At 33.5% G+C, this 24757-nt stretch overlaps 1 protein-coding gene across 1 annotated transcript in view; it reads left to right on the top strand.

Annotated features, from left to right (window-relative positions):
- Positions 1-4669: 4669 nt before the first annotated feature.
- The window catches only part of LOC129225150 (protein PALS2-like), a 48420-nt gene continuing 28332 nt past the window's right edge, over positions 4670-24757 (top strand). The window contains 3 exon segments of the mRNA XM_054859711.1: positions 4670-4805; positions 10058-10179; positions 12745-12894. Coding sequence (XP_054715686.1) covers positions 4784-4805; positions 10058-10179; positions 12745-12894 — 294 coding nt within the window. The 5' untranslated portion in view covers positions 4670-4783.

Here is a 24757-nt window from a genome sequence, read left to right as displayed (position 1 = left end):
GGGCTACAATTGATTACACTTCAAATATTTGAAACTGCTGTAAATTTTTCAGCACTAGTAAGCACAAAAAGTTTAAAATGAAAACAAAGACAGAACGAGAGTTTTATCATAAAACTATGAAAATTGACAACACCGACGCTTCTGAGATTAGTTTTTTAGGTATCTGGCAGCACTAATGTAACATGTTGCTTGTATCAACGCCCCTTTAATACTAAGTATGAGTATATAGTATTCCTTAATACTTGGTATAAGTATTAAGGAGACGCTGCTTGTATATAACTGGTTACTAGAATTATTGTTAGTGAACTTTGGCTACAACATCCGTGTCTCCAACATGCATTAGCTTCAAAAGGAACAACGTTTTCATAAGGAGTTTTTTAAAACATGATGTTTAGTAGGAGTTATTTCCAAGTCAATTTGAATTCTCTCGCAGTTCGTTCTGTAAAGGTACTACTTTGTGCCTAATCGATCATATCCTGGATTTAAAACAAAACATAATAATTTGACTTCTGAAATTTTGAATTTAAATTATATTTTTCGCAATTACGAGCTGCGACAGGACACTACTCATTGGAGTTATTGTTTCAAAAACGGCTCCTGTCCCCACAAGCCTGTCCCTCCTCTTTAATATAATATATAAAATATGTCTTCATTGTTTAGGTCTGTAAAAGCTTGGGGGTAAACATTAGTGGCCGCCCTGGGCCGTGAGTGCTCCTTTTAGAAGGCACAATTTCATGCTGCAGGAGGGGGCCATTTCTCTCATCTCCCCTCCACTATATCCATGCCTGACCGGTTCTGTCACAAATTTTGCAACCAAATGAAGCATGTTTGTAAAGAGTAGATATTAATGGACAATGAACCAACACGTTCCCTAACAATCTATTTTTCTTAAACTATGTTGTGCTGTGGGAAATTGGCACTTACTTTGATAATTGAGCATTTAAAATTTAGCATATTTATTTGACTTATTATAAGTTTTCTTGTGAGAAATTCTTGAGGAATTTTGCTTGATTAAAAGAACTATATGATGCGGCCTGCGGCCGCCCCTTGCTTTGGCCACCCTTGTGCGGTGCACACGCTGCACACCTGCTAGGATCCGGTCTAGGAAGATTGGGCGCCGCAGATTGGGCGCCGGGTACTTTGGGCGCCGAGCATTTTGGGCGCCAGGAACTTTGGGCGCCGAGCACTTTGGGCGCCGGGAACTTTGGGCGCCGAGCATTTTGGGCGCCGAGCATATTGTGCCCAGTATTCCCGGTGCCTAAAATGCTCGGCGCCCAATGTTCCCGGCGGCGAATTTTGAAACGCTCTCAATGCTTACGTTACGGTAGCTACCGGTTAGTTAACCACGTGACAGCTAATGATCATGTGCTCCAATCAACTGCTTAGAATGGTAACCGGTTGATCATAGAACGCTGGGGTTAGTAACCGGTCGATCGGTGAGGTTCGTCAAACGCAAGGAATGCTTGCGTTAGCCGAGCTCAACTGGTAGCTACCGGTTAGTCGATCACGTGACATCTAATGATCACGTGCTTCATATTAATACGGTAACCGGTTGATGATAGAACGCAGCGGTTAGCAACCGGTTACTTAGTGGTCGACCGGTTAGGATCGCCAAACAAAACCAATTACAGTACATTGGCGAAATGAGAAATAAAAACGAGCGCGTTCTATTAAACAGCATGGTAACCTGGATACATTAAAGCAACCCCGAGTAAAATGTAAACAGAGCCGCCCCTTTAAATTCCTATTCCTATTCAGAGTCACAACTGACTACAACTGTATTTATGTCGAGGACTGCATACTAAGTGCCTTGCCTCCATTATTTTATATACTGATAGATGGCAGCACCATCACCGGATCGAACAGTTAATGAGAATTTAGAACTAGTCCAAGAGCTAATAGCTACCTGGTGCTAGCACCCCCAGAGGTATCGTTTCACTTGGAGGACATTGAGACCACGAGCATATTTAATGTCGCCCAGTCCCCTTTAATGACGACGGTGGGTCTTCGACCAGCGAGGATCGAACCCGAGACCCTCCGGCCCCGAGTCCAATGCCTTACCGATCAGGCTACCACGGCCCTCCCCTTTAAATTGTGAGGTAGAAATTGCAATGCGAAATATTGCTGTTTAAAGTTTTAGTTCGTTTTAATTTCACGATTTACTGTTTTTTGTGTTGTGAAATATTTCCGTTTTCGTAGGGTTTCTTCTGAATCTTAATTTACGTCTGTATTGTTGTTATGTTTGGAAAATTCTGCTTGCTGTAAACATTCGCAATAAACTCACATTGAAAGAGACGCAGAACAGATTTTAACATGGTAGATAATACATGCTGTTTCAAAATGAGTTTCTTTGACTGTTGATTTTTTTTTTATATTCTTGAGAATAGTAACTGAAATACAATCTGAGTGAGCTTCTCTTATGTTGTTGATGTTTTAATTTATTGGTTTTCTGTGAACAATATGTTGAAGATTTTGGTTATTTCATAAAGTTTTTTAACAATAAAAATGTCGTGAGAAAATCTGTAAAAAATACTACCATTTAATGATCTAAGAAATACATTTTATCTCAGGAAAGAATATAATCCTTTTCATTTAATTTAATTTCACCTTCATCTGTCTCAGTTTTTAGTTTTATAAAAAAAAAAAATAAAAAGGGGGAAAGGATGGGTGGGAAGATGTTGAGTCACTGCTCCTATGCTCTGTGGGGCTCGTGAGAATTTGAGCGACCAGTGTCAGCCATTGCACACTCCCCCCCCCCATTTCCTAGAAAAAATTAAAATGACACGTTTGGCTACCACCAACTACTCGCAATCAGTATAGTCATTGGCCCCAGGAACTGTAAGCTTTTCCATTTCGATTGTTTTATGCTCCGAGCTTGTGTCACTCCTTAACTGTACTAAATCTTTATAGTCTAATAGGTGTGAGTTCATTTATATGCTAATGATAATAATATATTCAGAGCTCTAAAAAAAATTTTTTTTGGCCTTGTTAATTTCGCCTGAATGAACAGATAATTGATAACAATTTGCAGATTGCACCAAAATCTTAATTATATTAAAATGTTCCCTATCAAAGAAGTTTACAGCAAATATTGTATAATTGACTTTGAATTCATAGCACCTGTGATAGTTAAGTTAGAGGGGGGGAAGGGAGCCAAAGTGAGTGCCCTTGGCTAGTGCATTCTTGCACCCTTTGAACTTGTTTGTTTCCGCTTTTTTCTCTTACATTCATGACATGCGAAAAATCCGGAAAACTTGCAGAAGGGGTTGCTATTCATATTCTATTGTAATTAACTCTGAATTTAGAGCACTTCAGAAGTGATTGGTAGTTGGGGGAAAGGGTTCCAAACATAACAACAATACAGACGTAAATTAAGATTCAGATGAAACCCTACGAAAACGGAAATATTTCACAACACAAAAAACAGTAAATGTGAAATAAAACGAACTAAAACTTTAAACAGCAATATTTCGCATTGCAATTTCTACCTCACAATTTAAAGGGGCGGCTCTGTTTACATTTTACTCGGGGTTGCTTTAATGTATCCAGGTCACCATGCTGTTTAATAGAACGCGCTCGTTTTTATTTCTCATTTCGCCAATGTACAGTAATTGGTTTTGTTCGGCGATCCTAACCGGTCGACCACTGAGTAACCGGTTGCTAACCGCTGCGTGACAGCTTAAAACATTTTCTTTATTAATTTTTTTCAACAAAAAGGTTCAAACACTTGATGGTTTGTTGAAATCTTTTAACTTTTCAATTTACAAAGTTTGAACAGAACAACGTCTGTCGGGTCCTCTAGTTATAATTATAATTATTACTTTATTCGAAAAGTTCTGTGCCAATGACATACCCCATATACCCGTACACACACGCAAACTAAAAAATTAAATGAAATAAAATGTAAACCATAAAATAATTAAAAAAAATAAAATCGAGTAATAAATAAATAAAAAAATAATCAAAAAATCCCCCCCCCCCTCCGAATGCTAATTACAATTAATTTGACTGAAATACGCAGTTGAAATTACCTATATTCGCTTTAGTTCCCAAAGAAAAATTTATACTTTAAAAGTCAGGTCACTAGAGCCAAATTATCAATAAATTGGGAAATTGAAATAAATGTCAATTATCAATTTTTTGAAATTTCATGCTTTATTTTAAAATATGTTTTCCAATTTAAAGGTGCGGCTGCCTTCCCTTGCCGCCCTCTAGATACGCCCATTTTAATAATGCAATTCGATTTAAAGTATGTTTTTATTTAAAACTTATTATGAACATTATTTGGAGGGACATTCTTTCATTGAAGTACCTTAGAAGCTGAACTTTAAAGTATCCAACAATATTTCCTTTCAGCTTCAATTTTGTCAATTATTTGTTATTCAAAGCGAAAGCAAAACCGCATTTTAGCACGCAAACATATGCAATCGTGCGGTTTGTTGGCAACGGTAAAAGCTCCATCTATCGGCTCAAACTGAACTATATTTCTGCTCCCCTTTCAGCTTCGGAAATCGGTCGAAATGACAGGCTCCTCAAACAGAGCAGCGGTGCATCCTCGTAGGCTACGACCTGTAGGAATCACGCAGCAAGTTAACAATTCAACTTTTTTTTTTAACATGGCGACTCCCTTCGCTATGTTTGTGTTTACATGAGCGAGTAAAGAGCAAACGAAAACTTTAAAGAACAGAAACATGGGAGTAAGTTTTTAAATCAACAAGGAAGTGCTTGACAAAAAAAAAGTTATATCTAAATTGTGTGCTATTATTGATTAAAATTGCTTGTCATGGAAGGTATTTTTTTCTCAGGTAGTCGATTTGAAATCTTTTCATGAATTTACTGTATGTTTGTTATATGTTGTGATTGTTAAAATTTTTTTCTTATTGTTTTCTCTTCATATGCTGGCACGACATTTTTGAATCTTTTTGGAGGAGGGGGCAAAGGGTGTATACCAAATGCAAGTTTATCCGAAAGCAACAAGAACCACGCCCATTTATTTGTTAAAGCAATGTTTCAAAGCAAGGGGAGGAAGGTGCTTGCCCCTAAATGACAGGCTTGTCTACTTGCATTTTTGCTTTTGCGTGTTTTGATTTTCTTTGTTTTGTTTTTGTAAAAATTTCAAGTTTGCACTTTTCACCACGCCCATAAGCAGAAGTTAACTGGGTTATGGATTATGAAACATCTTTTTGCTTAGAAAAAATACCGTTGGACTAACTATCGTGAGCAAATTTTGAACATTTTCTTTCAAAACCTTGCCTAACATCTGCTTGACTAATTGACTAAAATAATATAAAATTGAAATAAATGTTTTATTAATCTTAAACAGTAGTAAGGGAAATATTAGAACTTTCTAATAAGCGAAACATTCATGTTTCGCTACTTTTTCTAGTTGACTAATGAAGGTTTAATTGTGAATTATTGGTTTAAAGGAGTGCATAGCGATTAAATTTTGTTTCCTCTTCTTGGTTTAAAACATTCTTTTATGTCTTTCTACTTAAGTTACAAAAAAAACCTCTAAAACCAGGTGAGTTTTCAAGGGAGATCATGGCGCAGACTGCAGAATTGAAAGGGAGGGTTGCCGTCATAATGGGGGAAGGGGGGTTAGGCACACCTACATGAACTGCTCCAAAAAAGAGGATTTTAATTCATATTCAGGGCCGGATTTAGACTTAACAGGCCCCTAAGCTATTCACAGTATGGGGCCCCTTTTGTAGTCGGAAAAACTTTTCTGTCATTGGAGGAAGAGGCAATTTCATCTTTTTTTCTTTTCTGTGCTTGTCTCTTTCCTCAGATTCATACATCTGTTACTTTTTTTGTTTATTTTTTAATGTTTTCTTTGCTGTCCATTTGGCTTCAGCTTAAGAGGGAGAATGGTATTGAGAGTGATGCAGAGCTCCCCTTTGAGTAGAGTGTAGAACATACCCAATTGTAGGGGGTCCGGGGGTGTCCTACAGGAGGAAATTTTGAAAAATAGATAGAAGAATCTGCATTTTGAAGCCTTATAAGAAGTAAAGCTTGGTCACAGAGAGATGGTGGATGACCTTGAGATGTGTTGGTTATTACCTTGTAATAGATTGTATCAGAGAGAGCCCGTCGCTCACTTTTTGGCACTTTCTGGTTGATTCCACCAAGATTACAAATGATAAAAATGATGTTTCTGCTTCAAGATCATCTGCCATCTCTCCATAGTCAAGCTTTAATTGGAACTGCATAAATATCAGGACAAAAACAGGCAATTTTGAAGGTAAACAAAACTTTTTTAAAGTTATATTCCTCAAAATCTTTCAAAAGAATGAAAATTAAGCAAATACACAGAAAAATAGTTTTTGGTTTGACAAATCAATGACAGCAGTCGACAGGGATAAAGAGGGAGGGAAGAGAAAAGACAATACATTATTACTTGCTCCCATCAACTTTTGTTACAGTAAAGTTTTTAATCACCCTTCCAACCCACCGTACAAATACAGCAATGAATTAAATATAAAATGATCAATTGTAAAAAATGCTTCAAAAGAAATGGTGTACAGAATTAGAAAATAGGTATAACAAGGGAGTAACATACTGTCCATTTGTACAATGCATAATTTATGCACTTGATAAGAAATTAAATTCAATCACACTTTGCTTAGGATTTTCAGCTTAATTATTTTCAAACACTCTAGAAGAATTAAAATTATTTAAGGCACTTCGTTTTTACTTTGTACTTTCCAGTCTCTGACAGTTTAGTAGATTGTAAAGTTTTACAACATTGTTCTATGCAAGAAGACTGACTAAATATGATCTTGTTAGTTTCTATTATTTGTTTTCACTTCCTCTCAAAATTCTTTACAATTATAACTATGTAAATATCTGAAAATATGTTTCAATTGATTATGCTTTACATCTACGCAAATGTTCAAGGCACTAGATAATTTCTAAATATTATCTTGCCAAGTATAAAGCCAAATAGCGAGACAGAACAACAAACCAATACTTGTGACAAAAAAAATACTGTTTATTATCCTAAAAGGAAATAGTTTTTGTCAAAATCTAGTACAGTTGAGACAAATATTTTTTTTAAAAATCATAAAGTATTACTGAAATTGATTGTTATAATAAAATTGTTCATATGACGAATGCATTCAAAATTACCCTCAAAATTTAACTTTCACAAAAATGAAAGCAAGAGATCAGGGAAATGGAGAAAATAAAAACATGGTGCACAAAAGCGTACGAAAACGCAATTCATCTCATCATCTAGTAATGAAAATATCATTTTGCAATCTTTCCGCTACTTTTGTTTCATAAAAATTCTATTAGTTTGTGCTTTTAATTGAAGCCAAAATTTACATCAATAGACTGATTTTGGTTTTGTATCATGGAAAAAGAAATGTACATTTAAGGTATAAGTAGATATTTAATAAGTTAAATTGAAAATTCTTCAATTGAAACTATTTATTATTTTCAGCTAATACCTAAAATACTGATATTTTAACTCAGCAAATACCAGTATTATGTAATTGAAAAATTGCTCGAAATACCGTTTTTTTTCATACAGGTATTGCAATCACTACTTACAACTTTTCCAGACATTTTATCCGTGAAGCTATTCATCAATGTCCAGTTCCGACCAGGGCCCATTCAACAAAGTACTATTACCAGCAGATGGGTTCTTTTCATTTAATTCTGCTGAATCATATGGCAAAAGGTGAAATAATAACGTTGTTTTATTTCACTCCACAAGAAGTCAAACAGTCTCAATTAATGATACACCTAATATTCCGTTGGTATTCGGCAGACAAACCAATGAAGTAATAGCTCTCAAAAAGGCACAGTAAGCAGGGTTGGCAAAAACCTGGGTTTTTCTACAAAAACCCAACCTACCCAGTTTTTCTGGGTTATTGCGGGGGTTTGTGGGCTTTTCTGGGTTTTTTTGGGTTTGTTTTATTTCTGTATGGCACAGTTATTCTTATATAATACATTCATTAATATAAAAATATATTTATTAAGTTAAATTTCTGAATCATATTTGATCAATGGGTCATTTCATATTATTTCTGACATTTTCGTAAAATCCGTAACATGTCCTTTTTTTGCCATAATTTTTTAATTTACTGTTTTGTTTGCAAATTATCTCAATTTGAGTTAGTAAAAAAAGCAAAAATAAAATAATGACTAATTAAACAGTAAATTAATTTTTTTTGGCAAAACAAGGTCACATTACGGATTTTATATAAATGTCTAAATTACTGTGAAATTACCCCAATATCAATGTTACTAATTAATAATATCAATTATTCAATTTTTCCTGTTATTAGTATTAAATGATTTGTAAAGTTAAATTAATTTCTTATTACTTTTGAATGTCTAGAATATATTTTAGTAGCCATAATAAATAAAGTTTTTATTTTTGTAGTTAGAATAATAATAAAACTCATTTTTAAAGCAGTAATGTAAAATAAATTAGATCCAGAACCAGTTAGACTGAAGTTCAGACAGAACTTAGTGGCAAAAGAAATTTCACCTACCAAGCATTTTGAACCAAGTTATTGAGGTTCAAAAATATTTCCTTAATCATCATCAACCTCCTGCTCAAAGATTATGATTGTTTGATGCCCCAATTGCCTAAACAATAGTCGTTGAAATTCTCACAAAGAGCGCATTTCTAACTTTTTGAAAAATTATCATAACTATGTCACAATTGCATCTGAGCACCAAAATGAATTTGAGAAATGTTTAATTTGAATAATCCATTTGTATATTAAAACTGGTCTACTTATGCCTAGTATTAAAAAATAGCTATTGCCATGAAATGAAAATAGCTAATCATTGTATTTTTATCTATTGCATGAAATATGTTATGCTTAAAAATGTAAAGTAATAATATATCTACAAATTATTGAAGATTTCAAAGAAATCTGATTTAAATTTTGAAAAAAATCCTACTTTTCTGATTTTTTAAAAAAATATATAAAAAATCACAAACCCTGACTGAAATTAGAAAAAGTAACCCTTAAATAGAGATGACCCATATTCAGAGGTCCTTAAGAGGTTACTACTTATATTTGGTTTGGACGAATAGTTAAATATTCAGTATCTGAATGAGAAACAAATTAAAATATTTGACAATAGATAAACACAAGCATATTTTTTTATATAATGGATAAACATTCTAGTATAATATCCCAGTACAAAATTGATTCTAATTGTTATTTGCTAAATATTATCTTATTATATAATTTTTAAGTCTTACCCTTTGACAGACAGACAGCACAAAAATGATTTACTAATGTTTAATTTAGATTCCTTAATTTCAATTTTAATAAAATTATGTACCAGTTACTGAAGAGAATAATTAAGATAGCAAAAAATTATTTGAATAAATTGTAGTTTGTAATGATATTTTTAGAACCTCTGGGTTTGTATTTGTAAGTAACAATGGAGCAGCGAGGGAGAGGGGTGAAAATACCGCCAAAGCCATTGGTTTTAATCTATGCACAAATTCTAATGCAGTAGTTTACACATATGAAAAGGCTGTTTTGATTTTTAAAAAAACCTTCGGAAGGTATTTTTGACTTAAAAAAAAAACCCTCTAGAAGCTGTTTTTGAACAAAAAAAAAAAAAAAAAAAAAACCCTCCAGAAGGTATTTCACCTGTGTAGAACACCTGTAAGGATTGTAAATAAAACTTGACTTGTGTTTCTGTATTTAGTGAAAAATTTGTTTTCATTTCATTGGTCTTATTTTTTTTTTATAATTTAAGCAAAACATTTTGCATTGCCGGAAAAAAAAAATGCTTTTAACCTGTCATACAAATTTACGCCCTGTACAAAGTGTTGATTCATTGCCCAGCAATGTACGGTACGCATGTATGTGTCTACCTTTTAAGTAAACTTTGGGGCTAAGAATTTACACTTAAAAAAAGTTATCTATTGTCATGCTCTTACTATATATTTTTTTTTTTTTTACTGAAACAGGTTTTATACTCTTCTCATTTTTGTTTAAGCTTTTGATAAAACAAAATATGTTGTTACGAAACACATCTTCCGTTTTTATCTAAAAATGTGCTTTGATATTTTTAGCTGCTTTCCAGCATGTTCGTGATAATATTGAAGATCTCAATGATCGAGTTGGTGCTAGAGAAACTGACATCAGTTTTTTGAAGGGTTTGATGGAGTCACCTGTTGTTTGCTCTCTAATAAAGGTAAGTAAAATTTCGATTAAGAGGAAGTGGAGCAGGTTGGTCTGCTTTTTTACTTATCATTTTTTATTTCATCAAAAAATTTAATTAGCAGTTCGATTTTCTACAATAAGTTTAACTAAACACTTCTCAACACCACAGATTTTTTTTGGAAATGTCGAATTGATACACTTTTTTTATATTAAATTTTAATGGAACCTTATAAATTGGACCAACGTGCCCTACAGGTGAGGTACGTTGGTCCACTAGGTGGAGCATGTTGGATTGCATAACTTAAACAACATTTGCTATAATTTTAGTGATATATAATATCAAATGTTGTAACTACCTTATTCTCTTTTGTGTGTAGAGTGAAAAATATAAAGTTTAAAGATCAATGTAATATATTAAATTGATTTTAATTGATAAATCATCTTAAATCATTTGAAAACAGTAATAAGCATTCACCATTAGTACACAATTATTTTTTAAAAATCAAAAAAAAAAAATCAATTAGTGAATATTCATGAGACAATATTGAAGTTGACTAGAGATGTGTTAAGTGATATCTGGTTAATATAAAAGTGCTACTTTCAGAGCTTTGGAAGTAGTACTTTTATTGGACTGGGTTTCTGAAGAATAAGTCATATGTTACTTTCCTGCAAAGTTGCATCAATATTTGCTAGGGGGTGTCTTTTTTTCTTCATTGTATTGCATAAAACAACTCCAAAAAAAAAAAAAAAAAAAAAAAAAAAGGAATCCTGTTATACTAATACCCATATATTTCAAAGAAAAAGTACTATAAAATTGACAGCTTTAAGTTAGCATTTCTTTGTGTTTTAAAATCAAATGTGAAAAGTAAAATTCTATAATCTTAAGAAAATGTATACTTTTTTATTCCTTTAACAATTATTTGTTTTATTTTCTTTCTTCGTAGAATGCTTGTTTAGTAAAAACATTTTGTTCAATACTGGAACTTCATTGTAGCATGTATTGCATAGTTTACTCTTAGAAAACAATTGTTTGGGAAAATTTAGAAGTATATTTGAAAATATAAATTGTAAAAATGTGCAGATATGAAATGAATCTTTTGGTAAAGTTAATTTAGTATAATTTTTGTTAAAAAGTTTTTAAATTATGTAGGGTAGTTTGGTGCAGTTAACGTGCTCCACAAAGAGGTGAACCAACCTACCCCCACCTTCTTGGTCTGAAAAAGTGATGTCATAATTTTTTTCTTATTGACAAAAAATGAAAAAATTGCCTATTATTGTGAACTAAAAGAACTTACTTAAGAAAAGAGTTCAATATTTTTTTTTTCCGCAATCTTGATGAAAATCATTAAAAAAATAAAGTTAGTTTTCTGAAAATTACTCAGGACTACTGAAATAACACTTTCTGGAGGAAAATTTGTTCAATATAACTGTACTATGTGATTTCATTATAGGATTTGTAGGACCATAGGTGCTATGTGTTGGTCATAAAATGAAAATTTTTTTTATTAATAGTATTAAAATAATTGAGACTGGTCCAACGTACCCCACCCTCCCCCTACATTTATAATTAACTGAAGTAACCACTTTGATATATGCTTATTATTTATTCAAAGGTGCCCATCCTCCCAAAGAGCATGGATGTACCCCCCTCCCCCCCCACATACCACACACCAGAAAGACCTTCCCTCAGAGCGAGAGCCCCCCAAAGAAAAGAAGTCCTCAAAATATCCCTCCCCCTTCCTAAAAATTTCAGAGGCACAGTCCACGCCATAACCCCCCCCCCCCACCTCAGGTGAGCACCCCTGTGTTATTTGTGTGGTTCACTGTATAGTACAGTGGAACCTGTTTATCTCGAACCTGTATGTCTTGAAAACTTCCTTATATCAAAAATTTTTAATTTCTCTATATTTTATAGCATAATTTTTTTCCTATGTATATCCCGTATAAATTTTCTTGAAAACCTCTACATTTATCTCAAATTCCGGCTACAGTGTCATTTTTAAATTCAATCTCCAGAGATCTTTATCAACAGCAGAACTTGGAGATAAAACATTCGTTCTAATTTCAGCAGTCTTATAGTCCCTCAAGTCGGGTAGAATACGTAGCCTCGGAAAAACTGGACAAGAAACAGTTTTCTAGAAATTCCATCAATTGGGTTAGTAAAAATGTTAAAGTAGACAAAATGAAATGTTAGTTGTCAGTTCAAAGGGAACTTAAAGTTTTTAATATTCCTTACAGGTGATGTAGATATCAAAATCATATTTGTTAAAATTGAATGCTTATTAAATTCCACATTCGAGAAAAAAATTTCTTAAAACTAAGAAATTGAAAGAAATTATTCATTTGTAAAAAAAAAAGTATTGAAATTTATTAAAAATATACTTTTTGCCAAAAAAGGGGGGGGGGGTAAGAAAGAAATTGTTAAAAGGTGTAAAAAAAATATGTCAACTTACTCGCCCCTCCCCCCTGATTATTCATTTTTTTTTTCAAAATAGATCTGACACCATAGCAGTCTCTTTGGTTGGAAAGATGTGGCTTCATTGAAGTATTTTGTGAAATATTGTTTGAGTCTTTTTTTTTTCTTCTTTAATGTTAGGTGCAAGATCAATTGGAAGAAAATTGTCAGTCTGAACTACCTGTTGGTATTGGTTCTAAGTTGCTAAAAGAGGTCAGAAAGTTGTGTTATAGTACTAAAAATAAAGAAAATATGGAATTAGCAAAGTTGTTAGATAATCCTCATATAGAAGTAAGTTGCTATTTATTTCTGTTTTCAAAATATGTTTTTATCATTTGTAATTCTATTTGTTTCTAAAAATTTGTGGCAGAGAAAGTTAGTGTTCGAACCGAGTTTTCATAACTGAAATTTTCTTAAAATTTGCATAGCATCAAAAATCAGTTTCTACTAGTTAGTTATGTTATCTGATCAATAATTATGTTTTTGAAATATTTTCTGAGGATATGATGTCCCTTCCACTCTTTTTTTTTTCTTTATCAAGATCAGAGTCTTCCTTAATGCAGTCAAATCTCATTAATTGGAACACGCTTGAAACAAAATACTGCTGAGATGAACTTCATTTGCCACCAATCCACATCCTTAACTTCTTTATTACAAATAACGCTATTTATTGTTTTACAGGTAAGACAAACTGGGGTTTAGGACAATTGACTTTAAAAGGTCCCTTTGAGTTCGTTTTAACAATTTTCAACTATAGTAGTTAGGGTTAAGTTAGATTTTTGAGTTTCCTTTCGTTATTAATTTAGTGTTCACTCAAGGAAAAAAAAGGGCAGGGTGCTGGCCTTTGAAAGGGGCACTTTTTTAAAAAGAGCACTATTTCAATGTGGTGTCCCCCCTCCCCCCACCCAAGACCAATGATGCACCACTCAAAGAGTACTGAGCGCCCTCCCCCCCCCCCCCCAAAAAAAAAAAAAATTAAGAGGAGAAATAACACTTAAAACACCTTGCAAAAATTCAAACAGTCTAGTCTGCACCATGATCACTCCCCCCCCCCCCTCCTTGATCGCCGTCACCACTGACTATAGTATTAAATATGATTTCATCCAGAAAACGCACTTGTCTGCAGAATAGGGTTAGCTCACCCCCCCCCCCCCCCACACACACAAATGCCAACTAAGCTAAGCACATTTTCCACACTCCATAGGAACATTTAGCTAATGCTAAAACTTGGCTTTGGGTGTTTTTAGTGATGTAAAATACCCGGGTATTTATTTTTAGGGGTAAATACCCAGGGTATATACCCGGGTAAATACCCAAAATGGGTATTTACCCGGGTATTTATTTCAAAAATTTATATTCAACTAAAATACTTTTCTGTATGCATTGCACTGTGTATATATACGGTCTATTCCAAAAGTAATGCAATTACTTTTTTTAAGGTAATTTATAGAACAGATTTGCACAAACAGTTAAAATTCTTCAAAGTAATGTCCTTGGGCTTCTTGGGCCTGCTTCATTTCATCCATCGTCTCTGGCATGAATGGTAAGTGCCCTGAAAGACGTTTTTGGGGACCTGCTCTAAGGTCTTCATCACGGCTGATTGGATTTCTTCTAGGGATGAAAAATGGTTTTATCTCAGGCTTGCCTTAATTCGAAGGAACAAAAAGAAGTCTGCCGGGGGGGGGGGGGGATGTCAGGACTATAAGGGGGCTGGGAACAACGTTTCCACTGGTGTTTTCTGCTAGGAATCAGCAGATTGGCAGCACGTTATGGCAAGGTGCTTTGGCACGAACTTGCCTCTCACTTTTCTCATCGCTAAATCTTGAGCAATGTGGAACACAGCAGTAGACAATGTGTTCAGCTCATTTGCAACCATCTTGTTATTCAATCGAGGGTCAAAGTCCAATAATTGAGGAACACAAGCCGCATTATTGTCGGTTTTGCTGGTTAACGGCCGCCCAGAGCGTTCTTCATCTTGAAACTTTTTCCTGTCCCTCTTTAGAGGTCTTTAACCACCTCAAAACTTGTGAATGCGACAGAGAAGAGCCCCGTAAGCTTCACGAATCATTTTGTTAGTCTCCTCAAGAAATTTTGCTAGCTAAGCAACAAAACTTAATCGCGTACCATTTCTCCCGTGACACGATATAGATGCTCAGAGGTTAACATTTAACTTACGCCCGGCCACTTCCACAGCTTGGATAACCCTGAGACCTGATTTTCCGGAAAGCCTTAGGGTCTCCCTCACCTAAACCAAGTAGTACGATTATACTCCGACCAATAAAAGCGGCCTGGAAAAAACCATTGCAATACTTTTGGAATACACTTTGTATAACAAACCATATACAAAGCAATAAATTTTTGTCTAAAAATTGTATTTTGATCACATATTTAAAGAATTATTGTGTAAAACAACTTAGCAATCTAATATGATATTCACATTAAATGTGTTGGATACGCCTAATCAATGTTGATAGCCAAATTTCAGTATAAAAAGCCATTCTACAAAAAGTAAAAAGCTTAATTGGTTACAAAAAAAAAGCAAACATCATCTCCAATTATGACTTTGAAAGAAAGATTCTTTGGTTCACGATATGTTTCTTTCATAATTTCATCAAGTCTTTCAACAAAAAATATTATAAACTGTGTAATACATATGTATGTATCAGTTTTACCAGTTATTTCATATTTAGATTTTAAAAAAATTCCCATTCACTTTTTGCATTTTTTTTTGTAAAATACCAGTTTTTGGGTATTTTACAAAATTGGGTAAATACCCGGGTAAATACCCAAAAAATAGTTACCTACCCCGCTGGGTATTTACCCGATCCACATCACTAGGTGTTTTTCAACACTTTTCAGGCCATAATTTTAACTACCTATAAGAGTAAAAAAAAAATTCTAGGCATTTCAAAACCCTTTGAATTTCAATTTAAGGAGAACACTGTTTAATTACTGATCTCCCCTTTCTACCAAAGAAAGTGCATAGTAATGTGCATTGTGCAATTGAGTATTTTAGTAGACATCAAAATCGTGATGAGTGTAAATTCTCCTTTTTTAAATATACTACACTTCAAATAGAATAATTAACTTAAAATACTGTGTGCAGTGCTTCAAAATGCAGTGGTAGCAAGTTGCAAAACTAAAAAGACTTTATTTGAGCTCTATTCCTAGTCTTGGAGTTGTTCAAATTCATAACACAAATGTGTTGGCAGATGTATGTGCTCCTAAATGCAATACATAAGCAACTTGGGCCAAGCTAAGATTTTTATCTCAGACAATTTTTATGAAAATGTAATATATCGACATTTTAATTTTGTGATTTTTTTAAAAATCAATTGTATAATATTTATGAAGGAAAAAAAAACAGTGCAAGATCATTTTAGTTAGAAAAAAGCACAAGTATGTCAAAAGTATGGTTTTTATTGGGTCAATAAGTGTTTTAAATAATCTGTTATATGAATCACACACACATATAAAAAGATAATAAAAATTCTTAGCAAAAAGGAAAGAATTGAATGAACGCCCAGTCAATGCGATATTTTTCCATTTCAAACGGTTTTTAGGGGGGGGCTGGGGATGGGGGTTAAAAATCTAAGATATTAAAAAAATACCTTGCATTTTAGCCCAGTAAGCTTTGTACTATGTTCTTCTTAGAAAACAATCAGAAAGTTAACTTTCGAGAAACAGATGTGAAAAGATTGCTACACAATCACTAGCAATGCGCTAAAATTAGCAAGGCCTAATTTCCACTTGCAAACGAAAAACGGACACGGAGGCTGGGGATGGGGGTTGAAAATCTAAGATATTAAAAAAATACCCTTGCATTTTAGCCCAGTAAGCTTTGTACTATGTTCTTCTTAGGAAACAATCAGAAAGTTAACTTTCAAGAAACAGATGTGAAAAGATTGCTATCCAATCACTAGCAATGCGCTAAAATTAGCTAGGCCTAATTTCCACGTGCAAACGAAAAACGGACACAAAGAGCTGAAATGTTAGGAAAATGTCCTATTCCCTCTCATTGTTGATTCTCAGAAGATCAAGGATGGGAAGGAATGAAACAAAGATCTCTCCCTTCCCAGAGGACCCTACTCCTTCCCACAACCTTTCAAATACCCACCCTCAGTAGCAGTGGCGGCGCTAGGCGTCGGCGACGTCGGCAACTGCCGACGGCCTCGCGCAGATAGGGCCTCGCAAAATTCTCAGAAGTTTTAAGATATTTCCATGTTTTCGATTGAAGCTGTCATTAAATATAACAGACGCAAAAGTAATCAAAATAGTACGTGCAGGAGAGACTGCACAGAGTCAGCCTTAGCAAATGTTTGGCCCAATTCTGTCGGGGCCTGAATTAAAAATATTCATTGACAACAGCTAATTGATCAGCTAACTCTATCCCCCCCCCCCTTTCTTTTTTCTCTTCTTTTCAGTTCTTTTCTTTTTCTTTTGTTTCCTAAGTTCATCTAAAAGTAAGAAAATATCCAAAATGCTGCTCCTCGAACTCTTCCCCCTCCACACACACACACCGAAAGCTCAGCCTCCCTGCCGAAAGCATTATGCAGCAACTGAAATTTTGTTTCCAAATCTTAAACTTCGCGATATTTCCAGCTTAAAGCTCCCAAATGCTCAACAACATCGAAAATCGCTTAAAATTGCGTTTTTTTAGCTTGAATTTCAAAAATTACCGAGCGTAATATTACAAAATATGGCAATACAATCGCATTTTTAAGGATTGAATTTCAGAAAATATTCGGGCAAGGGTCCCCATATCGCCTTTCTTTTATATCATAAGCAATTAGGCTTTTTAAATTTCATTAACAGAAAGTTCAAGTGGAATGGCTCCTGAATATAAAATATTCCTAAGTTTTTAGGACCATAATTTTCAAAAAATTTCAAGGGATCTCCCTTCCTTCCGGTAAAATCTTCAAAGTTTGTCTAAAATTCCGTTTTTGAAACTTAAATTTCGAGAATTTGCAAGAAATTGATTTGACTTTTTTTTTTTTTTTTTTTTTTTTTTTTAAGAATTGATCTGGGACAGTCTCTGACCCTAAAGTCAATAAATATGGCCTATAATTGCATTTTTAAGGCTCCAATTTCTAGAAATTTCCACCGAGACCCCCTGTACCTTTTTTACCTTAACATCAGCAAAGAAAGCTCAAAATGGCGTTTTTAAATTACAAATTTCGAAATCTTTCGGGGGAGAACACCCAGACCCCCTTTCTATCAGGTAATTTTTTCCACAGTCAAAAGTGCCGGCTCCTCCCCCACCACGAAAAAAACTTCTTTTTGACTGTGCTACTAATCACGAAATGTTTTTGTCTCAGCAATTAAGTGAATTGGGAACCCTAAGTGCCAAAAGTTAGTACAAAAACTAATTCTATGAATTCAATTATTTGTCCTCACAATATTTTATGATTAAAAGGGCCTCGCAAAACTGCATCGCCGACGTTTACTTTTGCTCTCGCGCCGCCACTGCTCAGTAGAAGGAAGAACATGCCTTTGTTTCCTACTGATAAGCCTGTTTGAATTCTGAGAATCTCATCCCCTCTTTGCCTAGGTATTTGCTTCCCCTTTTGTTTATGGGGCCGTTTTCAGGGTGAAATTCTGGGAACAAGGATAAGACATGACAGGGTTCGTACGCCCTTGAAAACCTTGAAAAAAAAAGTTCATTTTCAAGTGCTTGAAAACCTTGAAAAAGTTTTAAAACCTTGAAAAAGTTTCTTAGTGCTTAAATTCTCTCAAAAATCAACGAATTGTGCTTAGAAGTTTTAAAAAAGTATTTCACCAATGCAATTTTTCTGAACATGTGTTCAGTATGCAACATCGCGAAAAATTGCTTCCGTGTTTGGGATTTCAATCCTTTTGCATCTTGTAAATATTTTGATGTTTTTTACAACCGAAAGATATTTTGGCATATGGTACCTTAGATTAGTTTATTTTTGTTTGATTTCATTAATTAACAAAGAAATTAATTTGGAAACCATGACAACATTGAACTTACTCGGTTTCGCGGAAAATTGCTCTTGTGTTTGAAATTTCAATCTTTTTGCATCCTGAAAATATTTAAATATTTTGGCTAATCAAATGTTAGTTTCGCATATGCTACCTTAGATTAGTATATTTTTTTGTTTCATTTTAATAAAAAAACAAATAAATTTATTTTCATGGGAAACATGCCACGTCGAACGAACTCAGACTTTGCAAAAAAATTGCTTCTCGTGTTTGAAATTTCAATCTTTTTGCATCTTGCATATATATTCACTAATGGGATGTTATTTTCATATTTGCTACCGTAGATTAGCATATTTTACGTTTAATTTCGGTAAAATATAAGTTTATTTTATGGGAAACATGACAACATTAAACTTAATTCGCGAAAATTTGCTTCCCTTGTTTGAGATTTCAATCCTTTTGCATTTTGTAAATATTTTTATATTTTTGGCAATTAGTTGTTATTTTTGACACTGCTACATCAGATTAGCTTATTTTATTTTTTATTTTAATAAACTAAAGAGTTAAAGAATTTATTACCTTGGTCTTGTTTAATTATTTGCTTATTTATTTTTGCAATTTTGAATGATTATCTTTACCTAATTTTTTGTTCATAACAGATTTTTTTAAAAAAAATTTAAATTTCAGCAGTTGAGCACCTAACAAATTAACTTAAAGTTTGTATTTTAAATATAAAGTTGATTTATATAATTTTATTTATAGGTACATCATTTTTTTATGTCTGCTAAAATAAATAAGGTGTATAACAGGGGTGGTTGTGTTATGATTATTTACTTGAAATCCAGTAGTGTTCGTTTTTAATGCTTTTACCTCCCTATATCTCCAATTTTCCCCTTTTCCTCAAATGTTCGAAAATTACTACTTTATTAAGGTTGTGGGTACTTGAGCTTACTGAAAGAGGCTTTAATCAGCAAAGGGGTAGATAGCTTAAGGAGGGTCATTCATCTTCATTTGGATCTAATAAATTGACCAGTACCAGCCTAGCTAGGCCCAGTGCCTGTTGCTGGTTATCAACAGGCACTGGGCATGGTATTTCGATGCAGAATATTTTGACTTAATAAACTATTTTATGAATTGTATGCATAGCAAAAGTTATTGTTGTACATATGTATATTCAAGTAATAGGGGTCTTAGTTTTAAAAATTATTCAAAAATTATTCCCCCCCCCCCTCGCCCCATTTTGCTCTTTGAAACTTTCAGTAATTTTTTATGAACTCACAAATCACAATTACACCTGAATATTATTGCCCTTTCTAAATTTAAATTCTAATTTCAACAATTACCTATTTTTTTCCCAAAATAAAACTACTTTTGTCATAATATATGTCAACTTCTTGTGAATCTTTTCAATTTCAAAATATGGCTCTATAAATCTGAACTTGCACATTTATTCTCTATTGCAAGTTAGTCAATGAAAGCTGAATAGGCTCAAGTTTGCATTCAGAGTATTTATCACTGCTTAAGCTGCTTTTGTATATTTTGAGTTGTAGAGACTGGACTGTGGACTTCATAAACTTTTCTTACTTCCTAATTTTTAAATTTACTCGAGGACAGTTGAAATGCCTTATTGGCTGAACAGCTAATAAATACATATGAATAATTGATTTGCAAACCTAATATTTTTAGAACTTAATAGCGCAAACTGAAGTAACTTTCTGGGTAGTGTTTTTGTCCTAAACGCCCTTATGTTGTAATAAACCACTGTATAGATATTGGAAATAAATGTTGAAACCGGGGGGGGGGGGGGGGAGTGACTTCAAAAAACTCCTCTCTGGCAATGCCATTGAACTTGGGTATTTTAGTTTCTTCCCATAAAAGCTAAAAGCAGTTATGAAAGGTTTTTTTTAATTTGCTGATTCTAGAAAATATACAAAACCTGTTACATAAAAAAGCCCTTAACATAAAAAACCTCTGACTGCTGCAAGCTTTGAAAAACCTCAAAATTAAACCTCTTGATATCTGCTTCTTTTTATGACCAAACTTTTCAAACATTCTCAGAAAAACTTTCAACGCAGTAGATCTTTCATCAAAGCGTCTCTCGTTGTAGAAAAAGCAATTTTGTTTTCCTATACTTTTTTGTATTATTGCCTTATTTCCATATGTTTGTAGTAAATGAAATCTGCATACAATATTTTTTAGTACAAATTTATGATATTGCCTTGAAAACAAAATTTTTTACCTTGAAAAGTACTTGAAAAGTGCTTGAATTTTTTTCTGCCTAAAGGGTATGAACCCTGCATGAGCGTTATTGCAGGACGATCGCTGGACAAATAAAATTGCCCCGATATCGCGGCAGGTCGAAAAGATGGTTGAGGCATCTTTTTAAAAACACAGGGTGCAATTTCTTATTTTTGAAAAGGGCGGGGTGCATTTCGCGATCTCAAAGAAGGGCAGGGCACATTCTGCTGATATGGAAAAGGGCAGGGCGCTGCGCCCTTCAAAAACGGCCTAGCGGGAACACTAATTAATTATAAAAAATGCTTAGGCAATAATATTTCGGATCTTGTTTGTCATTGGTGAGCTGATATTTTCCAAATATTTTTGAATTTTTTGTTACTAGTCCCAGGGTTTACCAATTTCTATCCTGATATATATCCGATATTCATTCTAAAAATATATTTTGATATGTTTGATATTTATTTTTTGAACTATGATATTTGCAGTACAAAACGTATCTGCATTAATCATATTAATATTAATTTATTATTAAAAATTATCAAAATGTAATATGTATATGATACATATCATTAATGTAATGCTATAACATATTTCTTTTTTATTTTATAATTATAAAAGTGTTATTACTTTAACCATTTGAATATAGATTTAAAAATACTCTACTCGAAAATTAAAAGTTGGTCAGAAGAAAAGAAAATGTCTTGTGGCTATACACTAGGGTGGCCCTTATTTTTTCAACTTTATAAAAAGTTAGCTCCCAACCCCCAAACAAAAAAAAATGATGTGTGAAAAATATTAGCTCAATCAGAAATGTTTAAGGGGTGCCTCAAAAAGCATGAAATTATTGCATTTTTGCCGAAAAAATGATTTTTTCATCATTTTTCAATTCAATTTTGGTAACCAAACTTATCAGATTTGCATTTTTGATGGCCTTATTTCCTATTACAAGTGATATTTTACTCAAACTGCCTTCTCTTGTGACCTAATTTATCATTCCGATTCCTGACCAGGCTTCTTTTCAGGCAACGAAGCAACACGACATTTCATGGTGCTGCAAGCATTTCTGAAACAATGTCGTGAATGTTTCCCTGTTAGTTTTTAGTTGAGTTATTTTTACGAGAAGAAAACATAAATTGTTGAGTGATTTTAGAATTGAATAGAATTATAATTTAAGTTCTATTAACTTTGTTAGCATGCAGTGTTTTCATAACATCGAATTTGCTTTTTTTAATGGAACGTGAGAAAACACTTGATATTTCCCATTTGTACTATGAAAGGTAATATATATATTTTTTACGAAACAAATCTATAATTATTTTCATATGATTAGATGAACTTAATTTGTAAATCTATTTTTATGAAACGTATTTTTACTTCCTAACCAAGTATAACATTGCCTGTATCATTAATTTTTATTTCACAGTGCGGTAACTATTTTTACAAAATGTGCATCTTTCACTTGTTTCTTAATCAAAACATTGTCTTTTATTGATAATTTTTACTGACGAGTGGTTTGTGCTGCTGGTTATTTTTGCCTGACTTTTAAGACGATCAACCTGGACTTGAAAAATTGCATCAACGTCTCTTCACGCAAATTAAAAAGTGATTTTTATATTGATCATCTGGGATATATATTTCCAAACACACTATTAGAGGGAAGTTACCGTCCAACAAGCAAGCTTTAAGCAACTTTTTTTACAATCTAAAGTTGTAAGTATGACAAAAAATAGTGCAGCGTTAGAGATTCAAGAAATTTCTGTTTTCTGGCAAAATGCACGAATCCCTACTACAGTGGCTGCCGCTTATATGAATCACATTTGTTCTAAGCAGTTTTGATTCGATAAAGCAGCAAATTCAATAAAGTTGGATTTTATTCTGTTTTTGACAATTTGATTCATTAAAGCAGCTGATTCAATTAACAACTGATTCAAACTGTAGGAGAACAGACCACTAACTTGATAAATTAGTCTCCCTCGTGGCGCAACCAGAAAATATTTTTAGGGGGGAGGCACAATTTTTTTTCACAACACTCTAGCAGCGTTCTCTCTCTCTTCTTTACATCAATATATATTTATTATTATTATTAATATTATTTAGTAAAATTCCTTAAAATTGTATAAGTTTCGCAATTTATTCAAAAACTGTTGCAAAAACATTAATTGTTCTTATGCCAGAATTGAAATCACGTTAAGAATAAACTTTAAAGTACTTGAAACAACAGTATGGCGGTAAGATGTTCAAATTAATAAATGGAAATCAATACTTGTTATTACTTCGTTTAGTATATTAATGAAATAAATCAAAATGCACACGAATTTTTATCACCAAAAGTTCTAAACTATTCATATTTTTAAGATCATTCAAGGAAAGAAAAAAAAAGGAACACGTTAAAATGGCATGAAATCACTTAAATACAGCAAAATAATCAATAAAATCACTTACACTTGATGAGTCCTAAATATCCACATTGCATATGTACACTTATAAAATTAATTGTCTTATTGTCTACAATACAAAGTTTAACTGTCATTGTTTCTTGGTTAGTTCTTCAATACTTCATCTGGTTGTACAACTATATCTTTGTTGATACAAAGCTGTGCTAATCCATTTAGGCGTTCTTGCATCATTGTGCTTCTCAAATAGGACTTGAGATGGCGCAATGTTGAAATTGATCGTTCCGCAGTAGCAGAAGAAATAGGCAGTGTTATGAACGATTAGTTCCTAACTACAGAAAAAATAACTGCCGAAAAGGAGAGAGGGGGAAGTTTTAAATGACCTCTCGTCGTCTCTGCTTACTTTTGAATCACTTCATTTTCTCAAAGCGCGTTTATCTTTGTTCCCATAAAAAAAAAGAAGAGTAATTTTGAAAATTGTTCAAATTAGCGTTCTGGGGGGGAGGGGCACGGGCCCTGTGCCCCTGGTCTCCATGATGCATAAAAACAGTTGTAGATTTTTTTCTGGAGCTCTATCTAAAAATAGGGAGAAAGTATCTTTTTGAGGGGTGAGACCTGAAATTATTGACAATTTCTTCGACATTGTGCATGTAATGCTTTGAAAGAGATCAAAAATGAAGAGGTTAGAAAATTCTTAGTTCTTCAGAGCAAAAAGGACTCCTGGACTCCATGATTGTCGCTGAAAAAAATAGCGCAAAAGGAGAAGAAAGAAATCGATGGAAAAGAAAGAAATTATTCGAGAGAAAAGAAGTTATTCGAAAGAAAAGAACTTGTGAAGAAATGAAATGACGATTTGTCGTGTGAAGAACTTATGATTTAGTTTCAAGTAACCCATGCGAACACCGGAAACTAACACAGCAGTGACATTACAAGCATGGGAATTACGACTCGAGCAGAAACATGAGGCATATTGCAGTTTTTACTCCTCGTTTTTCTGAAGTGTCACCAATAGACATGAAATTTACTTATTGATCGCTGCTGCAAAAGCTTTGGACATGATATTGAGGATCTAATCATAAATCGAACTTGTCTTCAGTGCCTTCAAAAATATTTAGAGAAGAGATATGTGAAAAAGTTCTACAAAATTTAACCTAAACGATTGCCAATAGTTAGTGTTACACTGGGATGGAAAATTGCATGCAGCATTCACAGCAGCTATGAGGATCAATAGCTTGGAAATTATAATAAATTTTCAAGGCATGGAGCAATTGTTGGGAGTTCCTGAAATCCCAACTTCATCAGGAGAAAAAAAAAAGTCATGGCTGCTTATCTATTAGTTGGAAAACAGGGCTTAACTGGTAAAGTTAGAGCAGTTGGGCCAGATACAACAGCAAGAAACATAGGTGACAAAGACCCTTCAACATGGGCGCCCATATGCCAAAATTGTAAAGGGGGGCTCAGATATTTTAACCATAGTTTAGCATGATACCAATGTTTTACCCATGAAAACCAATTTCAGGACAGATTAGAGTCATTAAAATTGGACATTTTTAATTACTTATTCATTAATGGCTGGA

Source organism: Uloborus diversus, chromosome 6, assembly GCF_026930045.1.
Source record: "Uloborus diversus isolate 005 chromosome 6, Udiv.v.3.1, whole genome shotgun sequence".
Taxonomy (NCBI): Eukaryota; Metazoa; Arthropoda; class Arachnida; order Araneae; family Uloboridae; genus Uloborus; species Uloborus diversus.
The sequence above is the reverse complement of the archived record's forward strand: the minus strand, read 5'-3'. Positions and strand labels throughout refer to the sequence as shown.